This window comes from Odocoileus virginianus, chromosome 17, assembly GCF_023699985.2.
Source record: "Odocoileus virginianus isolate 20LAN1187 ecotype Illinois chromosome 17, Ovbor_1.2, whole genome shotgun sequence".
Lineage (NCBI taxonomy): Eukaryota > Metazoa > Chordata > Mammalia > Artiodactyla > Cervidae > Odocoileus > Odocoileus virginianus.
In genome coordinates this window covers 54,286,427-54,307,758 of record NC_069690.1, presented here as the reverse complement: position 1 = coordinate 54,307,758, position 21,332 = coordinate 54,286,427, and the positions used below count along the sequence as shown (strand labels likewise).

Here is a 21,332-nt window from a genome sequence, read left to right as displayed (position 1 = left end):
GGTCCTGATCCAGGAAGACCTCACATGCCACGGAGCAGCTAAGGCCGTGTGCCAGCAACTAGGGTCCCGTGTGCTCTAGAACCCGGGACCCGCAGCTCCTGAGCCCGCACCCCGCGACTGCTGGAGCCCATGTGCCTAGAGTCTGCCCCACAGCAAGAGAAGCCCCAGCACCTCATTGAGAGAGTAGCCCCTCCAGTTTATTTAAAAATAAATACATTTTTAAGAAGTGGTTGAACTTGGGGCATTTTCCTCCTGAAAAGAGAAAGCCCCTAGTATCAGACATCTGGCACCCTGATCATTGGAAATTTAAAAGATATTAGCACTTTGGGAGTTTCTGTGAGGTTGGGCTTATGGGGAACATTGGTGTCTAAGAATGTCGAGGTCTGTTTTGTTTTTTTCACTATATGAACAACATTCTCTTACAGTAGATTTTTGGGCTCCAAAGTCAGGGACAGGGTGGGGGTATGCTCTTTCTTGCTCTTCATAGACCCCTACATCACCCAGAGGAAGACCCCATAGTTGGGCTTAAGGACTCAGAGAATGGGCTCTGGGGGCAGACATGGACCCCCGCCAGCCACCGCTTAGATGATGTTCTGAGGCAACGTGCTGAAGCTCTTGGTGGTAACTGTCCACCATCTGCCCCAAAGCCATCCTTGCATCCTTCTCCTTCAAAACCTGCCTCCTGCTATAGATGCTGAAATCACCAGGGAAGCACTTCCCCACTTCCTTACAGCTCGGACATCAATGCATGACTTGTCCCAGTCAATGAGAAAATCTGGGGATCTCTGGGGAAAATGGTTCTGCCTCCTCTTTTAAAGGGAGTGGAGGGAGGCAAAGAGACAGAGAGAGACAGAAAGACAGAAAGAGGCAAAAAAAAAAAGCCCTTACTTGCTACTCCTTGTGAACTTTACATGTGGATAGATGAGCAGGAAAAGTTTGGAGCTGCTGTCGCCATATTTTGATGAAACGGAAAGACTGAGAAAAACTCAAAGAGGCCTCCCAGAGCCCTGACATGACTGTGAAGCTGAAGTAACCCCAGAACACTCACCTGCAGTGTCTTGTGTAAGGGAAAAAGAAGACCTTCCGTTTTAAGTCACTTTCAGCTGGATGTTGTTACTTGCAACTGAACGCACCCCTTCTCCAAGCCCTGACATGCACAGCTATAGAATGTCATCCCAAGAAGTATCTGCCCAGTGACCCAGGGAGGCAGGGGAACAAAGCGTGAGCTTTTGGGAAGAGAAAGAAACTGTCAAGGAAGTGAGCCGGAGAGGCCATAAACATCTGACCTCTCCAGAAAGTGCTGCCGAGGCAAAATGCCAAGCAGGCTGCATTTTCAGCCTGTGATTGCATTAATAAGATAATGATGAGTCATTTAACTTTGCCTCCGAAGAGTGAAGCAAATTACCTGTGTCTATATTGCTTAATGATGGAGGCACTAACAGGACCTTTGTCGCCTGCCGGAACTGAAACTGACCCATCGCAAGAGGCGATTTTACGCCCATGAGTTTGCCACTTGACTGAAGCATCCATCAGGCAGGGACCGCACTCCCACCCTGCACTCCACATTAACCATGTCATCCACCGTGCTCCCCCCACCTCCCTCGCGGGCTCCGGCTTTCTTAACCCGATGAGCCTCATGTCATTAGTTATTTCCTGGACATGAACCATTGGGTCCCCATTAGCCAACACTCAGGCATCCAGGTGTGAATTTTCCACTTTGGCTACATTTCCCCAGGGGAGTGTTACGGCTAAGGCAGAGTCCTGCCCTTTCCACAGGAAATGCCTATGCCTCCCATGGCGTCCACACAGAAGGCAATGAGACAAACCAGGACCCAGCCAACCACACAACCCCTCCAAAGGCCAGACAGGCTCTTTGGGTTTTCCCATCATTTCAGGGTCTGTAGGTGTTTTTTTGTTTGTTTCATTTCCTTTAATTAAGGTATGATTTCCATACGGTAAAACTGACCCTTTTAAAAAGTGATGGCTCTGGAAGTTTTAACAAATGCATGCACTCATCGAGCCATCACATTCGAGATGCAGGACAGCTCCATCACCTCGAAAAGTCGCTTGAATCCTTTGCATCATCCTGTCCTCCCCTTCCCAGCTCCTGGCCACCACTGCTCTCTCTTCTTTCCCAACAGCTCAGCCTTTTACAGCATCATAGAGTCACCTTTGAGTCTGGTTTCTTTCACTTAGTAAACCGCAATTAAGATGAATCCATCCGCTTCCGGTGGCAGGGTCTGGGGAAGGGGCGGCAGGCGCCATGCTGGGCCGTGAAAGTGGCAAGAAGCAGCCCCTGAAGCAGCCCAAGAAGCAAGCCAAGGAGATGGACGAGGAGGATAAGACATTCGAGCGGAAGCAGAAGGAGGAGCAGAAGAAACTCGAGGAGCTAAAAGCAAAGGCCACGGGGAAAGGCCCCCTGGCCACTGGTGGAATTAAGAAATCTGGCAAAAAGTTCCTTGTGCCTGAGGCAATGATGACCCTTAGTTCCATTCCTGTTTAAACACCTGGATTCCCTGCCATGATATCCATTGCTGCCTATAGCTAGAATGAAGTGTTGTCTTGGAACCTATTGTACATTTAAGAATAAACTTTTGTAAAAAAAAGAAAAAGAAAGAAAGAAAGAAAAAGATGAATCCATGCGTAACCAACAAGAACCTACTATGTAGCACATGGAACTCTGTTCAATGTTATGTGGCAACCTGGGTGGGAGGGGAGTTGGGGGAGAGGGGATACATGTATGTGTATGCCTGAGTCCTTTGATGGTTCACCTGAAACTGTCACAACATTATTAACTGGCTATACCCCAGTACAAAATAAAAAGTTAAAAAAAAATGAATCTATGCATAAAGAAGATGTGGTGTATGTGTGTGTATGTGTGTGTATATATATGCATTACATATATATATATATATGGAATTGAATGGAATATTACTCAGCCATAAAAAGAGAATTAAATAATGCCATTTGCAGCGACATGGATGATCTAGAGGTTGTCATACAAATGAAGTAAGTCAGAGAAAGACAAATATCGTATGATATCACTGATATGGGGAATATAAAAATGGTATGATTGAACTTACTCACAAAACAGAAACAGACTCAGCAGTATGGAGACACGGTCACGGTTCCCGAGGGGAAAGGCGAGGAGGGGTAAGTTAGGAGTATGGGATTAGCAGACACACATCACAGTTTGTTTAATAGGTTTTGAAAAGGACTTACTGTATAGCACAGAGAACTACATTCAATATCCTGTAATAACCTATAATGGGAAGGAATCTAAATATACATATATCCAAGTATATACATATAAAACTGAACCGCTATGCTATATACCTGAAACATAATATAGTTAATCAACTAAACTCCAATTAAGAAAAAAAAATGAATGCAATAAATTCCCTTTTAGAAAAAGACATGTCCACACAGTGTCACATGCCATAGTTTGTTCTGTTTTGGTGCTGAGTAGCATTCACTCTATGGACATCCCCTGGAGGTGTTTGTAGGATCCATGGTGGGCAATGGGCTCTCACCCACCCTCAGCCAAACACTCCAACATGTGTTATTTCACTTAGTCCTCAGAAAACACTCAGAGGCAGGTGCTGTGATCTCCATGTAGAGTTTCTTGAACAAGCAATTCGTGGAGCCCCTTCCAGGGGCCTGGTAGTGTGATGTATCAGGGCCGAGGTACCCCCTCATACAGCCCTGCACCCGGGGGACCCTGGTGTGGGACCCTCCATCTGCCAGCCTTACAGGATGAAGTCTCCAGGCTTTCATGCACCTGATGCTCAAACGCCGCATTTCGTGGGCATGGGACCCTGAAAGAATAGCCCCTCTGGAGTATGTAAGAAGGAAAAAAAAATGCAACCAGCCATAAGACCCTGGGGAACTGACAGTGTGGAGCAGAAAAGGGCGATTGGAGATGTGTTTTCCTGGCACATTGGTGCTCCTGAAACAATGAAATTGCAGGTTTTACTAGACAGACATGCCAACTGCTGCCTGCGGGTAATTATAGTTATTCCCTAGGCCTGCTGCCCTCTGACGCCCAGTCTCCATCACATGGACTTGGACCAGAAAAACAGGAAGGAGGAGGGTGGGACACAGAGGGGCAGGGGGCCAGCAGTCCAGGCACCGGTCAGGGCTTTGCTCCCACTGCTTGTTCCAACAGCCCCGCCATGAGGCTGTCCGTCCAGCTGGGAAGACAACACCCACTTCACAGCCGCCACTGTCTGCTGTGGATACAGCTGCAGAATCCCAGGATAAGCAACAATTTGCCAACTTACATGTCCCTGTGGGGGAAGCAACAGTGGTCAGCAGGGGTCTTCCCTGGTGCTCCGGTGGTTAAGACTTTGCCTTCCGATGCAGAAGCTGTGGGTTCAGTACCCGGTCAGGGACCTAAGATCCCACATACTTCTCAGCCAGAAAAGCAAAATAAAACACAAAACAGAAGCAATATTGTAGCAAATTCAATAAAGACTTTAAAAATGGTCCACATCAAAAAAAAAAAAAAGAAAGACTAGCACTCCTCTTGAAACTCTATTTAGGGCCTTGGGCTCCCGGGCTTCACCCAACATTCTCTGAGCACTGACCACCCTGTCACACTCCTTTCTTGGCCGGAGACATCAGAGGGTTTCCCTAAATGCATCATCTGGTGTGGGGGTCTCAGATCCTTTCCCTCTGGGAGGTCCCAGGCAACACATCCCCTGGGCAGGAAGGTGCCCCAGACATATGTGTTCTCTCTGCCCATGGCAGAATTTAATAAAAAGCAATGCTGTTATTGTTCAGTGGTTCAGTGGGGTCCGACTCTTCGTGACCCCCATGAACTGCAGCACACCAGGCTTCCCTGTCCTTCACTATCACCTGGAGTTTGTTCAAACTCGTGTCCATTGAGTTGATGATGCCATCCAACCATCTCATCCTCTGTCGCTCCCTTCTCCTCCTGCCCTCAATTTTTCCCAGCACGGAGCAACGTTTAATGAAAGAAAGGAGGACGGGAGGGAGAGAGGGAAGGGCAAGGAGGGACAGAGGATTCCATAAATGCAGTCTCAGTTCTTATCTGACAGAGAAAGAAACTTATTTGACAGAGAAAGAAACTTCATCTCGCCAGTACAGTGAAGTGTGGGAACTTTGGTTCAAACACCAGCTTGGACCTCTATTCTACTATTTATGAGCCTTGCATGTGACTGCTTTTCTGAGACCCAGTTTCCTGGATCTGTAGAACACCAATGCGTACCTCTCAAGACCTGGGAGTGGAGACTGCAGGAGATCATCTGAAAGAAGACCTCGACCCATCTCAGGCCACAGAACAACTGCAGAGGATAAACAGAGATTACTGCTGCCGTTTTGGTTTCTGCGGGAGCCACTGCGAGCCGGCTCGGTGCAGGCTGGCCGGACACAGCCAGGGCCTCCAGATAGGTCCTTCCAGCCAGCAGCTTCAGGAGGCCGGCGTTTCTAAGACTTCTCCTTGAACCCAGGCCCTGTGTGTCTGCACCCACTGCCCGCCCCACCCATGAATGGGAGGCTGGGGCGGACAGGGAGGCGCAGGGCTCTTTGGAGCCCAGGATCCCCGGGACCTGAGCTTGAGGAGGGCGGGAAAGGACTTTATTCAAATGGATATCAGAACTCCAGTCAGCCCTCATCCAGCCGCTTAGGCTTAATTATTAAACACCGGCAAGGACACCGGGGGCTTTCCTGTTTGCTAGCAGATGGCATTCCACTGCGGTTTCTTGCATCTTCTCGATGTAGTGTCGATGGGGGACCAAGAACAGCCTGGGGTATGCAGCCTTGAAGATACCCGCCGTCCACGGCCACGAACACTGCCCTCCTTGTCCCCTCGAGGGCCTTCCCAAATCTGCCCACCTGCATCCAAGTTCCCATTGTCCCTGCCCCGCGCCCCGGACTCTCTCATCCAATAGGGCCACCCCCAGACCTGCCCGAGGCAGCAACTGTGATAACTCATGTTGTGCGAGGGCCTACGTTGCACTCAGCATCTGACACGCATTGTTTCACTTAATCTTCAGGGTGATTCTCGGCCAGGGAGATGTCGTTAATATCCTTTCATAACAGCACACACGACTCAGAGTGGTTAATTGCCTGCCCCGTGCTGCGCACGCCTAGTGACAAGTCCCTCTGACTTCTGCATACCTGCTCTTAACCGCTCCCCTGCGTGTGCCCCGGGGCCCTGTCCACCAGCTCCCTGCCCTGAACCCCAGATCTGAGATTGTTTTCGCAGGGTACATGGGGAGGCTCATGGTCTTTCCCTGTGGCTCAGCAGTAAATAATCTGCTTGCAACGCAGGAGACGTGAGTTCAATCCCTGGGTCGGGAAGATCCCCTGGAGAAGGAAATGGCAACCCACTCCAGTATTCTTGCCTGGTGGGCTACAGTTCAGGGGGTCGCAAGAGTCAGAGACCACTTAGCGACTCAACAACAATGGGGAGACTCACCAGCATCCTCCCTGGAAACCCCAAGGAAGGAGATGAAGATGGGAAGGAGAATGAGGCGGAGAGAGCTCAGCCCTCCAATCAGAACCCAGAGAATGACCGCAGGCTGTCTGCCTGGACCCAAGATGTTTGCTGCGCTGGGGCAGCTGTCACAGACGCAGCCCCACCAGGCTACCCTGGTCTCTGAAGTGGCATCAGCCTTCTCCCCATCATTACTGTAATTGCTTTATTAACTTTTTATCTTGTATTGAAATATAGCCGACTAACAATGTTGTGAAACTTTCAGGTGGACAGGGAAGGAATTCAGCCACGCATAAACGTATCCATTCTCCCCCAAATTCCCCTCCCATCCAGGCTGCCACATAGCATTGAGCAGAGTTCCCTGTGCTCTTCAGGAGGTCCCTGTTGGTTATCCATTTTAAATATGGTATTGTGTTCATGTCCATCCCAAACTCCCTAACTATCTCTTCTCCCCATCCGTCCCCCTTTGTAATCATAGTTCGTTCTGAGTCTGCATTTTATTTTACAGTTACTCTCTGGCGGGCACCAGGGTAAAATGCTATCTCATTTAAGTCATCACTCAAAAGACGTGTCCTCAGGAAGGTAGGGTCAGTGAAGCCCTCTGATTATGGCATATACGTAGGCCCCTCACACTCAGAGGCCCATAAAGGACTCTTAGTTTTATTTACTTTGCAGATGAGTGAGCTTCCCTGGCGGCTCAGACAGTGAAGAATCTGCCTGCAGTGCAGGAGACCTGGGTCCCATCCCTGGGTCGGGAAGGTCCCTCGGAGAAGGGAATGGCAGCCCACCCCAGTATTCTTGCCTGGAGAATCCCATGGACAGAGGAGTCTGGCGGGCTACAGTCCATGGGGTCACAAAGAGCCGGACGTGACTGAACAACTGACATACACGCACAGGATAGAAATCCCACGCAGCGGCCAGTTGCCTCCCGACTCCCGGCTCTCCGAGAGCCCCAAGAAACCCTTTGAATGGGAGGGATGGCTCAAGGGCAAAGAAGCGTCCAGACCCTGACCCCGGCCCCTCATCCTGACCCAAGGCCCTGGTGGGGGGTCAGGAGAAGGCCAGGAGGGACTCTGTCCCCACCTCCCCATCTCAGAGTTCAGTCTTCACCTCTCTCAGTGACGACACATTTCTCCATGGAACCTAGCGGCTCAAGAGAATCAGCTTAAAACCTCCCGGTCAGGAATCCTCACAGACTTGCGCTTCTATCACTTCCTCTGGGGCCTCCCCGCCTCCACACTGGTCTTCTCAGTGGACATTCACTTCCCCCATCCCCCGCCCAGCAAAGCAGATCTTAGCCAGGCTTTGGCCCCAAGGTGGAGGAGAGACTTGCTAGAAACTGCTTCCACTCCTCTGCCCACGGACACTTCCATCAGGAATTATTTTGAGCGGATGCCAGACTGCCCTTCTAAACCCCGAGGGGGGAATCAGCCCCCTTAAGGCAGTTGTTTATTAACAGTCCTCGGTGTCATTAGCAGCGGGGCACGTGATGAAATACAGATTAGAGGGAGAAAGCCAGGAATTGCACTGCCATTTGTCCTGTTCCGAATGTCATTACGCGTTCCATCGTGCCGTATTACCAAGATGATTAGTGGCATCAAATGACTTCTGAAAAATGATTATGTGCCATTAAAAGCATTAGTCTGTCTGAAACCCGCACAAACAAATGGCCGCGTACGGATGACTCATTAGCCGGGAAGGCTGGGCGATGTGACAAGAGCCGCGGAGGTGCCAGGCGATTAACATTGCCTGCAGGTGGCAGAGGCCGGAGCCCCCGGGCCCAGAGTTGCATCCCGGCCATGGGTGCGCCAATCCTTGAGGGCCTAAGGGACTCTGGGGGTCAAACTTCTCCTGGGGCGGCCTGGGGATGAGGGTTTGCTTACAGTGGGCTGCCCCACCCCCGCAGCTACGGTGGAGCTGTCCCAGCGGTCCCCAGGGTAAGGAGCCGAAGGAAGCTGATGCTTCTGCAGGTTCCAGGAAGCCAGATTTGGGGAGAAAACAGAGGCAGGAGTGAGGCAGCCGCAGAAATGGAAGCATGCAGGTAATACACAGCAGAGGGCCCTGGGGGGAGTTTTTAATTGACATCAGAAAAAAAAAATTGGCTCAGGGACTCACAATGTAATTTACAGTGACAAGAACATATAGAGAAGCCATAATTTGGGAGATTAAAAAACATTTCTTGAACACAGACCAATCGAATGGCTTTGAAGTGACAGCAAAAGAAACAAAGAACAAGCGAAAACGATTGTCTCTGTCTGGTTTTCCAAAGTAGCTGAGCTCGACACCGGTCCTTGTGCTAAACACATTTCATGTTGAATTTTGCTCACTGTGTGGTGAAGACTGGGTTTTGAGATGTGAGGTGCTGGGTCCCCCATCTCCCCTCTTCCTTCATCTGGACATGTCCAGGCTTGTTCTGTGGGAGCTCCATCCCTGGAAAGGATGCCTTGAAACAGATGGGCACATTTCTGCCGTTGGTCAGGTTCTGGAAGTTGTGGGTTCTCTCTCTCCTCACCCCCTTCCCTCTCTCCCTTTGTTCTTTTTTTCTTTTCCCCACCCATTCACACCATCGCTGCCCTCGTGGATGTGATGGAGGCCAATCAGGGAGCCAGTAAGAAGGACACTGAGGGAATTACCTGCGGCCTAGCCGTTAGGACTTGGCACTTTCACAGACGGGGCCAGGTTCAATCCCTGGTCCAGGAACTAAGATCCCCGTGAGCCGCATGGTGCAACCAGAAAAAGACAAAAGAAAAATAAAGATGCTGAATTCTATTTCCATGCACCAGGCACTGCCCTGAGTTCCACGCTTTTTCTTTTTTTTTTTTTTGCAACACCTAATGGCTTGTAGGATCTTGGTCTCTCGATTAGGGATTGAACCCACGATCCCTGCAGTGGAAGCATGGAGTCTTAACCACTGGACCGCCAGGGAAGCCCCTGAGTTCCATGTTTCATCTCACTTTCCCCCAACCTGTGAGGCAGGTCTGATTACCATCTGCATCTCACAGATGAGAAAGCAGGCGTAGAGAAGTTACACCCCCGGGAAGGGAGGCAGTCAGGCTCCAGGCTGACCCCATAGACCCCTGACCTGGAGCCGCCATCAACTCACCCGGGTTCCCGGGGCCACTGCACAATCCAGGCAAGCCTCCCTCCCATGGATGTCGAGGGGTCCTGGCGTGACCCCAGTTACAAGGAGTCAAAGTGTCCCTGGCTGATTCTGGTGGACAGGCCTGCGATGAGGCCTGGGTATGCCCAAGGAAACTTTGTTTTCCCCTTTTAGAGTCTTTAGAGACTGTCAAGGGCCACAGTCCAGCCATGCAGCCCCCAGGCCTCTGGCTCTCAGCCCAGCTTGTGAGCAGTGCCCAGACCGAGCCCCACCAGCATGCAGGACCACAGCTCCAGGCCCCTCCTGCCTGTTACAGAGAAGGAAACAGGCTCACGGAGGGGCAGCGACCAGCGCAGACTCGCGGAGCTGCTGGGGGCCTCCCCTGGCGGTCTGGTGGTTAAGAATCCACCTGCCAATGTAGGAAACACGGGTTCAATCCCTGGTCCGGGAACTAAGAGCCCACATGCCGTGGGGGCAACTGAGCCAGCCACAACGACAGAGCCCACCACCTCTCTGCCACAAGAGAGGCCACTGCGATGAGAGGCTGGCACGCTGCACCTGGACAGTAACCTCTGCTCGCCGCAGCTGGAGAGAGCCTGCACACAGCAACACAGACGCGGTGCAGCCAGATAAATAAATAAGCGATGTTAAAAAATGCTGCTGGGACAGAACCCACCCAGGAGCCAAACACTTCCAAAAAGCAGGCTCCCACCCTCCCGCCCTCCCCCTCGACTCCCCAAAACTCTCCTTCCCACCTGCCTCTCCACGCCCGACTGCAGCCACGGCGACCAGAGGCTGTCAAGCCCTGACGGCTGAGCCTGCAGGCTGTTGGTGCTGATTGGCACCTGTCACAACCCGAGCTTCCCGGGAGCCCTGAGGCCTGGCCTTCATCTGTCCTGGCTGCTGCCTATTTCCCGAGCCCGCACGCGTCCACCCGCTCAGAGAGGTGGCCGATTTCCAAAAGCCCTTCATCTCTGTCTTCCCTCCAGGCCTCGCTGGGGACGACCGGCTCATTCCGGAGAGCTCAGACACACTGTTCTTCATCTTTATTGAACTTGGCTTTGCGGTTCTTGTTGCTTTGGGGGAGGGGGAGGGGGTGGCTGTGACAGCGGCTCGGAAGGGCTGAGCAGAAATTGTTTCTTGCCCACGCCTTACGCCGTTCTATTAGAAAAACATGAAATCTCTCTCCTCCACTTGGTTTTGTTTGTTTTCCTTCTCGCTAAGACAGAGAGGGAAGTGGTATTTGATGACAGCTCTGTTTGGGGCATGGCTACAAGTTGTGAATGTTTGTGAGGTTAGGCTGCTGAAGATGGAGTCCAGCTGCTACAGAAGATTAAAAATAGCCACTGGTATGACCTCTGCCCTCTCTCTGTGTCTCCTCGACACCCAAACAAAGTAAGCTTGGAAGTTCCTCCAGGTGCCTAACTTCAGTCTCTCCTGCTGCAGCTCAGTCTTTTTGAGTCAAACCAATTCCCACCCTCTCTGCAGAAGTTGATGATGCACAAGGTTATCACAGGCAGTCTGTCTTCCAGCGACAACCAGCCATGGGCAGCCTTCTCCCTGGTGGGACAGATTTCAAGGCCTGCTGTCCTGCTAAATGCTGAAACAGCATCTGAGGTGCCCACCAGTTCAGCGCACTCTGTAAACATGTTGACAGCGTCTCCTCGTCCGCAGAACTTTCCTCAAGAACAGATCAAGGACACGGGCGGGCAGAGCTTGAAAGATGTGATTGCTGTACCTCTCCGGGAGGAATCTCCCATAATTCTCCACCTCTGGGGGCAACAAAGTCACCTACTGACGCAGTGGGTGTTTTGGACAATTTTTTGTCTCTCCAACGAAAAACTCATGTGTCGAAAGTCCAGTGGTTAAGACTCCCCACTTCTAATGCAGGAGGCATTCACTTCCCCCCCAGTCACTGATTGGTGTGTGCAGGTGAGTGGATGGGTTCGTTGGTGGATAGATGGGTCAGATGGGTGGGTGAGTGGGTGGGGGGGTTGGATTAGTGGGTAGACGGGGTGGATGAATGGGTGGTGGGTAAATGCATGGATGGATGCGTAGAGACAGAGAGATATAGATAGATATCCAAAACTCAGGTTACAAAGGAAGGGAAAGGGGATGAAAAAGGAAAGACCCCCTAAGTCAAGCTTGATGGTCATCACAGAACAAAATAAAGGCAGAAGGAGTGCCCCCTCTACGAAGATCAGTGAAAATCCTGCTTTATTTCTAGGTTCCAACAGAACTGCTATAACCCCATGAAGCCCAAATCAGTTCTAACTAGGAGGGGGACGTGGGAGGCTGTGGAGATTGGGTCATTTGCCTTTTTCCTGGAAGAAGGGAGTCTACCCTGGAACCTAGCACCCTCCTGAGAGGTCCTGCTGACCAGCCAAGGGCAGCAGCCTTGCTGGGGGACGTCGCCTGGGAACCGCAGCTGGCCGGTTGCCATGGGTTCAGGAGTCCGAGCGCACGGAGTGGTTGCCTTGGGGACGCTGGAGGAGGCAGCGTTTCTGGCCAGCCCAGGTGAGCAAAGACAGAATGCCAGGGGGAGTAAGAGCAGACTCGCCAGACCACGGGGAGAGGGCTGCGAAATTAACCACACAGCTGCTCTATTTGTCTGTAAGAGGAGCAGTCAGTCTCCACCAGCTCCCACCCGCGGGGGGCTGGGATAAAGCGGGTGGGGTGAGATAGTCCTTCACCGCAGCCTCATCAGGTCCGGTAACTCATGCTTGAGTAACTCGGAGCTTACTGGGATGACGTGGGTAAGTGCGGACGTGGAGGTTCACGTAATGATGAGCCTGGGAGTGAGTGGAGAGGGGCGTGGCTAGCTGTGTCCCCCAGCCAGCGGGGACAGCCGCCCCTGCCTCTAGGGGTTCTCCTCAATCACCTGTCTTGCCTGACAAGGTCCACGGTTGGTTTGCCTGGCCATCAAGTGTCACTTGCTCCTGCAGTAAGTCACCAGCTGGTTCTCTCCTGTTGTTACCAACAGGGTTCTTGGCCTCCTTGATCAACAGAGTTTGATCAGAGGCCAGACAAGAAATTCAGGCAAGGCTTTGTAACAAGGAGGGAGCCAGAACAAGTAACAGTTTCCCTTGCTCTCTCCGCAAGGTGGGCAGGGGTCTGACTCCTTACACGGGGTGGGGGGAGGGATGGGTCCAGGGCTCGGGCAGGAGCGGTGGCTTACGTGGTTTGCCCACCCCTTCCAGGGTGCCTTGTGCAGCGGGCATGCTCCCTTCCCCACTTTTGTTCCCTGCCCCGTAGGAGTGGCAGTTGGGGTTTTTTGGTCTTTTTGTATATCTTCTTGTCCATGATTTTGCCCCACTTGCACAGTTATTTTCAGTCCCACACTGTTTCTTTGTAGTTTGTTTCTGGAGGAGACCTTCATCCAGGTGCAGGGCCTGCAGCAAAGGCCCCAGGTTCCCGCCAGTCTTGCTGCGGGTCAAGACTCAGAGCCTTCCCTGTCCCCCAACACACACGCAGTAAGGAGCAGCAGCGTCCCACTGGTCCCCAACCTCAGGCTCCCTGCAGGATCCCCTGCCGGCCTCACCCTCCCCGCCTCAACTGGCCAGAACGACCCTCTAGCTGGCTTCCCAGTGAGCTGTCGGCCACTTGGAACAAGTGGAAACTGAGCGTGACCTGGAGAAGGGGACGTCGGGGCTCCTTCCAGGCCAACATGCCAGACTGTCTGGCTTTTAGATGTGGTTACACCCAACTGTGAGCTTCCCAGGTGGCAATAGTGGTCAAGGATCCTCCTGGACCGTACTGAATATCTTGTTTGGTTGTTCTCGTGCTAGTGAAATACCACCTCCCCAAGCGTCTCCTGCCAACAAGTAGACCTTGTGTTCCCATCTCTCTTCTGCTGCCTCTCTGACCACTTCCCTCCTTCATCCTGACAAATGCAAACCAAGTCTCCACATCGATGTACTTTCACTGCATTAAAATTTCCAAGTTGGGACTTTTCCCGTGTCACGTGCACTTCGGGTGGGATGTGGGTGTTGACATCTGGCAGAGCCTCTTTACTGCACAGGTAGGTGGCCCGTAGCTCCGCTCAGGAGGGTCTGCGCCAGTCACATGAGCCTTGGAGAATGCATCCTGCCCCTTGGCCTCTATGTTTCAATACCTGGGATCCCACTGGCTCCTGTTACAACCGCGCCAGGACCAACGGTAATAACAGCAACAACACCAGCACCACCCCCGCGACAGCATCTCCCTTTCATAAAGCACCTCTTACCTGCCCAGGTGTAGACTGACTGCTTTCCATGCAGGCGTGCTCAGTCGCTCAGTTGTGTCTGACTCTTTCTGACCCCATAGACGGCAGCCCACCAGGCTCCTCTGTCCATGAGATTCTCCAGGCACGGATACTGGAGTGGGTCTCCATCCCCTCCTCCAAGGGATCTTCCCAGCTCAGGGATCGAAGCCAGGTCTCCTGCACTGCAGATGGTTTCTTTCCCATCTGAGCCACAGGGGAAGCCTCTTAGCAATTCTTGCAGCATCCTCTTGAATATGTAATATGACTCCCATTTTACAGATGAGAAAACTGAGGCCTGGAGAAAAATCACTGGATTTAATGTCATACCAAATTTCTTAAAGGAAATCAGCCCTGAATATTTATTGGAAGGATTGATTCTGAAGCCGAAGCTCCAATACTTTGGCCACCTGATGCGAAGCACTGACTCACTTCAAAAGACCCTGATGCTGGGAAAGATTGAAGACAGGAGGAGAAGGAGGTGATAGAAGATGAGATGGTTGGATGGCATCACCAACTCTATGGACGTGAGTAAGCAAACTCTAGGAGACAGAGGAGGCTAGGGAAGCCTGAGGATAGGGAAGCCTGTCGTGCTGCAGTCCACGGGGTCGGAAAGAGTCAGAAATGACTTAATGACTGAACAACAACTAAGAGACTGAGCGTGGTAACTATTTTTCAGTCTGCTTAGGAACTTTCCTATCGTCAGAAGTGTTCAAGAATAATTTCCCCCAAAATTGGCAAAATCATGCTCTCCTACTTTAACATGTATTAAAGATTTTATTTGGCTTAGTAATTAGTGAGGAAACTAGGCAGATGTTACAACTAATCCAAAGGAGAAATCTAAAAAGTGTAAATTTACATGGAGTGAAGGAAAGTGGAGGTGAATTGACAAATAGTCAGAAACTGGCTCTTTCCTTAAGGAAGAGGGAAATCTATTGAACCTCCAGACAGAATTTATTTGCATGTCTATAGACAAAGAATTATTTTGCATTGCTATCAGTTATCTACAACTTACAGGACCGTAAAACAGCTCAAAGACACTGGAAGACTAGAATCAGACAGCCTACAAGGATGTTCTCTGAACAGCCCGGTTTTTTCCATCAGCAACACCCAGTGATCTTTGGGGATTTATTCCAGGTTTCCTCACGGGAACAAGTCTAGACAATCTTAGCGCTTCATTCTGCCTGATAATAGCAGTTGCTATCAGGAGTGAGAAATCAGAATGTTTCCCTGATGGCTCAGTGGTAAAGAATTCACCTGCCATGCAGGAGATGCCAGTTTGATCCCTGGGTTGGGAAGATCCCCTGGAGGAGGGCATGGCAACCCACTCCAGTATTCTTGCCTGGAGAATCCCATGACGGAGGAGTCTGGCAGTCCATGGGGTCGCACAGAGTCGGTCACAACGGATGCATTAACACTTTCACAACAGAGACAACGCGAGATAGCAGATCAGGCTGAGGACCCACTCCAATCCCTTGTACACTGATGCCGCCCTCACCCCACAACCTCCCTGGGGGATGGGGATGTTTCTAGAAGGTTCTAGAAGCTTCTACAGTCCTTCCCCCTGCCTCAGATTCTTCCAGCAACCCAGTATCCTTTCCAGCTCCCAAAGCCAATCCTTGTCACTCTTTTCTTTTTTTTTCCCTAAATGCCTTTGAGATATATGTTTTTCCATGAAGAATCTTGACTTATACAGCTATTAAGTGACAAAGTGAGTTTAAAAACCTCACCTGCCTAAAATGCATAGCTGAGTCTTTCAGTTTCCTCACCTGCAAATGGGGTTATTATTGTACCTACCCCGCTGGGTTATTGTGAAGATCAGGTACATCCATCCATCTAAAGCTCCAAAACGACTGCCTGGCGCCTAAAGTACTCAATACAAGTTTATTTTATCACCAGCTCTATTTGGCCAATGGATAAACTGAGCCAAGGATGTCATGAACTTCACCCAGAGTCGTGGACTTGCCACCGTTTATGAGCAAATGGGAGGAAGGGCTGCTGAACCCAGGCTGTGATCAGAGCCTGCTGGCTTCTCTTGGACCCTGGAGAAGCCGTCTGGGGACCTGCCCTGGAGGTCTAGAGGTGAAGACTTGGAGCTTCCACTGCAGGGGCCATGGGTTCCATCCCCGGTCAGGGAACTAAGATCCTGCCTGCAATGGAGAGTGGCCAAAATAAATGAATAAATAAACTGCCATTATTTTTTCAAAAGAAGTCATCTGCTCCGCCAACCTGCCCCAGAGCAGAGCGAACAGCTGTCCTGGGAGTCCGGGTCGGGCAGGGCTCAGGACTGGGGGGTTCTGGAGTCACCTCCTTTGGCAGCCCTGCTCCTGGAGCTGAAAGAACCACGGGCAGCTGGGGCCTCCCAGCACTGAGGAGCGGCAGCCAGGTGAGCAGGTTGGTGGGGGGCACCGGCTCCCACCCAGCTGGGATCTGCTGCAGATGGACCTGCTCCCATCCACCTCCCCAGGGGACCCCCGAAGCACCGCACACCTGGCCACCGGCCCTCCTCCTGCCGTCGCCGCCATATGGAAGCATAAATCCAGTTAACGCATCCAAAAAAGAAAAATCAAAATGTCAGATCTGCAGAGATGGTTCAATTGAAGGAATATTGATTGTCATGGAGAATATTCTCACTTTATTCACCTACTTAGTCTGCTCCCCTAGGCGCGGATGAATTCATCAAATATTGTCACAGCACATAATAATGCTCTTCCCCAGCACTGCTGTGATTGCGCGAGCTCCAGCCCTGCCCACCATGCCTGTCCTCATGGGGATGACGGAGGGAGAGAGAGGAAGGTGGTGCCAAGGCGTGGTCACAGCATGGTCCCCTGGACAAGGCGATTTCCCTAGAGCATCCGCTCTGATCTTCAGGACAGCCACGGAGGGGAGTAGGGTGTCATGAAGGGGTGAGATGATCCCATTTTCCAGGTGGGATCAGAAAGGTTAAGCCACTCATCCAAGTTCAAGATACTAACCAGCTAGGATTTGAACCTTGGTTTTCCAACTCCAAATTCAAAGCCGCTTCCAGTCACCTCACCATTTGCTGTGGCTGGTGGACTGATCCAGCCAAGACTGGAGATGGGTGGAGCCTTCTCAGCTTCTGTTCTGCTCAGCCAGCTCCATGATTATGCAGCCACTCTTTGCTCAGCCCTGGACGTAGAATCTAGGAGATGATCCATAACCCTCCATGGGTCTCCTGATCAGCGTGGAGAAGTAGATGAAGATTTTGGAGACTAACAGAGTTGGAACTCTGAGAACACCACAATTGACCCCTGACCATAGGAAGTGAGGGCTTATCAAGATGAAGCCAGCACAAAAGCTGGAGAATCCTGAGAAAGTAACACAAAATTCATGGGGGCATCTTGGCCCACCATGACCTAGTTGCTGAAGAACCCATCAAGAAGAGGAGTTGGGAGTCATGGATTGACCTGGAGAGTGTCATACAGGGTGAAGTCAGAAAGAGAAAAGGAAATATTGTGTAATACAGCCTATACGTGGACACTAGAAGAAAATGGTACAGGTGAACTGATTTGCAAAGCAGAAATGGAGTCACAGACACAAAGAAGAAACTTATGGACACCAAGAGGAGGAGGGAGAGGGATGGATTGGGAGATTTGAAATGATGTAATCACACTTCTGGGGTTTCCGGGTGGTGCTAATGGTAAAGAATCTGCCTGCCAATGCAGGAAACGCAAGAGATATGGGTTTGATCCCTGGGTTTGGAAGACCGCCTGCAGTAGGAAATGGCAACCCACTCCAGTATTCTTGCCTGGAAAATTCCATGGACTGGGGGGCCTGATGGGGCTGCAATGTGTCGGACACAACTGAGTGGGTGAGCACACACACATACACATGACCAGTGTATAAAATAGACAACAAATGAGAACCTACTGGAAAGCACGGGGAACTCTGTTCAATGTTGTGCAGTGACCTAAATGGGAAGGAAATCTAAAAAAGAGGTGGTGTGTGTGTAAGAATAACTGATTCATTTTGCAGCACAGCAGAAACTAACACCGTGGTAGAGCGACTATACCCTGTAAAAAATTAATTTACGAAAAGGAGAGGGGCTGGGTGCCACGCCCTGGAATGCGCTTGCCCAGTGAATTACGGATTCTCTCCAGACACTTCCAAGGAAAACACAGCCCTCGCATACTTAGACCAGCATTTCTAAAGAGTGTCCCGAGCAACAGGAGATCTGAATGTCTATCAAATGGATTATTTCTATTTAGAACTTCTCACATCCTTTATCATCTTGATGAGGGTGGTGATAATACTACTAATTGTCCATGTTGACTGTACCCAATACTCACAGCACTCCTTGTGTCTTAACTCATTTAAGCCTCATGGTAGGTGCTGCTGTGATCTCCATTTTCTTGTTCAGTCACTCAGTTGTGTCCGACTCTTTATGACCCCATGGACTGCACCACACCAGGCCTCCCTGTCCATCACCATCTCCTGGAGCTTGCTCAGACTTATGTCCATTGAGTCAGTGATGCCATCCAACCATCTCATCCTCTCTCGCCCCCTTCTCCCGCCTTCAAGCTTTCCCAGCATCAGGGTCTAAGAAAACCGAGACTTAAGAATTCTTGCAATGTTGGACCAAGATGAGAATGCTGTAACTGACAGGCTGGGTCACTTCTTCGCATGACTCTGAGAGGCAGGTGTAGGATGCAAACCTCCCAGACTTCTTCAACAGCTCTACACCTGCTCTGGTTTTGCCCCAGCGCATCTCCTGGGACTAAGGAACTATGGAATTAAGAACTCTGGTTTAAACAATCAGCCTGACTGACTGGCTCAGAGCCCCCATTCAATACTCTTAGAAGCGAGTGCAAGTTGCTACACCCAGCAGCTTCTGAGCTGTGGCTGGTCTAAATCCAAAGGTGGGAGCTCCTGGGGAAATCCAGAAATGCTGGCCAGGCCGGGGCCGGGCTGTCCACCTCTCTGCCCTCTCTCCTGGCCACCTTGAAGCAGGAACTGAGAAAATGAGGATGAACTCCTTTCTGTTTCCCCTCACCACCACCCTTGGCTGAACACCAGATCTGAAACTGCCCAGCCACGTGCAGAAAAAGACCTTTCCAGGGTTAGATTCTGCCCAGAAGAATATGCGAATCACTTTGGGCAGCTCCCCGCACTGTGGCCACCTGGGGTTCAGCCGCATCCCCCTGCAATTTCTGGCTTGCTCTGATGCCTTGGCTGGCGTCCCCAGCAGGTGCAGGAAGTGGGGGACTGCATTCCCGGGAGCCTTTGCCAAGAGCCCCAGTCCCTCTGAGGGAGAGGGGACTTTGGCCTCAGTCAGAGCATATCAATGGGAAACTGTGGTGAGAAGACATAGCTGGCCAGAGCTGGTGATGGGGTAATTAATTCTACTTAAGCAAAATGTTACTAATAATTAAAGGTACTAATTAAGAAAAATTGGATCAGCTGTTTGTCAGTGTGGGGCAGAAACTAGAGCATCGATGACACATTTCTCGGGCAGCATTCTCCTGGGAGTAGGCGGACACTGTCATTTGATGGGTCCCGGAGAGACCAGAGGGGCTACCAGCTGGAGAGGGCCTTGGGAAAGAAGGCGACATGGGGGAGTGGCTGGCAAGGTGATGACGAGTGCAAGAGGCTGGAGAAGACTCCAGGAGACACGGATGCAGGTCAAAGGATCCAAACCACGGGCCAGGATGCACCCGTTCTCTCCAGAGTCCAGGAAGGCCAGGCTGGAGAGAGCAGTAGAGAGCAACTTTGGGGTCATGTGGGGGTCTCTGAGGTGAGACGGAGCCAGCGGCGAGTCCGGTGATAGGAGAAGTTACAGGGAGAAGAGCCGGATCAGGGGTCAGGCAGGGCCAGGAGGCGATGGGCAGCAGGCAGGTCTTCAGGGCTCTGAACTCGGGTCAGGTGAGCAGACAGCATAGACAGACCCAGAACTAGAAGACAGGGGCACTAGCTGAGGCAGGGCTCCTCAGCGCGGCTCTGCTGAACGGGCTTTCTTTGTTGTGGGAGCCTGTCCTGTGCATCACAAAGCAGTTAGCTGCATCCCTGGCCTCCATCCCTGGAAGCAAGTTTGCTGGGAGAAATATCAGTAACCTCAGATACGCAGATGATACCACCCTTATGGCAGAAAGTGAAGAACTGAAGAGCCTCTTGATGAAAGTGAAAGAGGAGAGTGAAAAAGTTGGCTTAAAGCTCAACATTCAGAAAACTAAGATCATGGCATTCAGTCCCATCACTTCATGGCAAATAGATGGGGAAACAGTGGAAACAGTGACAGACTTTATTTTTGGGCTCCAAAATCACTGCAGATGGTGACTGCAGCCATGAAATTAAAAGATGCTTGCTCCTTGGAAGAAAAGCTATGCCCAACCTAGACAGCATATTAAAAAAACAGAGACATTACTTTGCCAACAAAGGTCCATCTAGTCAGGGCTATGGTTTTTCCAATAGTCATGTATGGATGTGAGAGTTAAACTATAAAGAAAGCCGAGCACCGAAGAATTGATGCTTTTGAACTGTGGTGTTGGAGAAGACTTTTGAGAGCCCCTTGGACTGTAAGGAGATCCAACCAGTCCATCCTAAAGGAGATCAGTCCTGGGTGTTCATTGGAAGGACTGATGCTGAAGCGAAACTCCAATACTGTGGCCACCTCATGCAAAAAGCTGACTCATTGGGAAAGACCCTGATGATGGGAAAGATTGAAGGCAAAAGGAGAAGGGAATGACAGAGGATGAAGTGGTTGGATGGCATCCCTGACTCAATGGACATGAGTTTGGGTAAACTCCGGGAGTTGGTGATGGACAGGGAGGCCTGGCGTGCTGCAGTCCATGGGGTCGCAAAGAGTCAGACATGACTGAGCGACTGAACTGAACTGGCCTCCATCCACTGGATACATCACCTGGTGACGATTAAAAGTATCTTCAGGACTCCCCTGGTGGTCCAGTGGTTTAGGACTCCCCACTTACAATGAAACACACTTAAAATGTGTGGGTTCAATTCCTGATCAAGGAACTAAGATACCAAGTGCCACATTCAGTTCAGTTGTCCATCACCAACTCCCGGAGTCCACCCAAACCCATGTCCATTGTGTCGGTGATGCCATTCAACCATCTCATCATCTGTCATCCCCTTCTCCTCCTGCCCTCAATCTTTCCCAACATCAGGGTCTTTTCAAATGAGTCAGCTCTTCATATCAGGTGGCCAAAGTACTGGAGTTTCAACTTCAGCATCAGTCCTTCCAATGAACACCCAGGACTGATCTGCTTTAGGATGGACTGGTTGGATCTCCTTGCAGTCCAAGGGACTCTCAAGAGTCTTCTCCAGCACCACAGTTCAAAAGCATCAATTCTTTGGAGCTCAGCTTTCTTTATAGTCCAACACTCACATCCATACATGACCACTGGAAAAACCATAGCCTTGGCTAGACGGACCTTTGTTTGCAAAGTCAAGTCTCTGCTTCATGTAGTACAGCTAAAAAAATAAATAAAGAATCTGAAAAAGAATGAATATATGTATACATAAAATTGAATCACTTTGCTGTACCCGAGACT

The 21,332-nt window shown here is 50.8% G+C and overlaps 2 protein-coding genes and 1 long non-coding RNA gene across 3 annotated transcripts in view; 2 read left to right on the top strand and 1 right to left on the bottom strand.

The window, feature by feature from the left end:
- Positions 1 to 21,332, top strand: part of RPL38 (ribosomal protein L38) — a 362,189-nt gene that overhangs the window by 232,476 nt on the left and 108,381 nt on the right. The window lies entirely within an intron of this gene.
- LOC110124260 (translation machinery-associated protein 7) lies at positions 2,228 to 2,503 on the top strand. The gene has a single exon (XM_020872765.2). The coding sequence runs from the start codon at positions 2,264 to 2,266 to the stop codon at positions 2,501 to 2,503; it is 240 nt and encodes a 79-aa protein (XP_020728424.2). The 5' UTR covers positions 2,228 to 2,263.
- LOC139038977 (uncharacterized) lies at positions 8,506 to 10,215 on the bottom strand. The gene is made up of 2 exons (XR_011492072.1): positions 9,097 to 10,215; positions 8,506 to 8,906 (listed from the first exon to the last, which is right to left on the bottom strand). It is a non-coding gene; the product is annotated as an uncharacterized lncRNA (long non-coding RNA).

Coding starts and splice junctions, on each gene's coding strand:
- LOC110124260 (XM_020872765.2), top strand. CDS start 2,264: ATGCTGGGCCGTGAAAGTGGCAAGAAGCAGCCCCTGAAGCAGCCCAAG.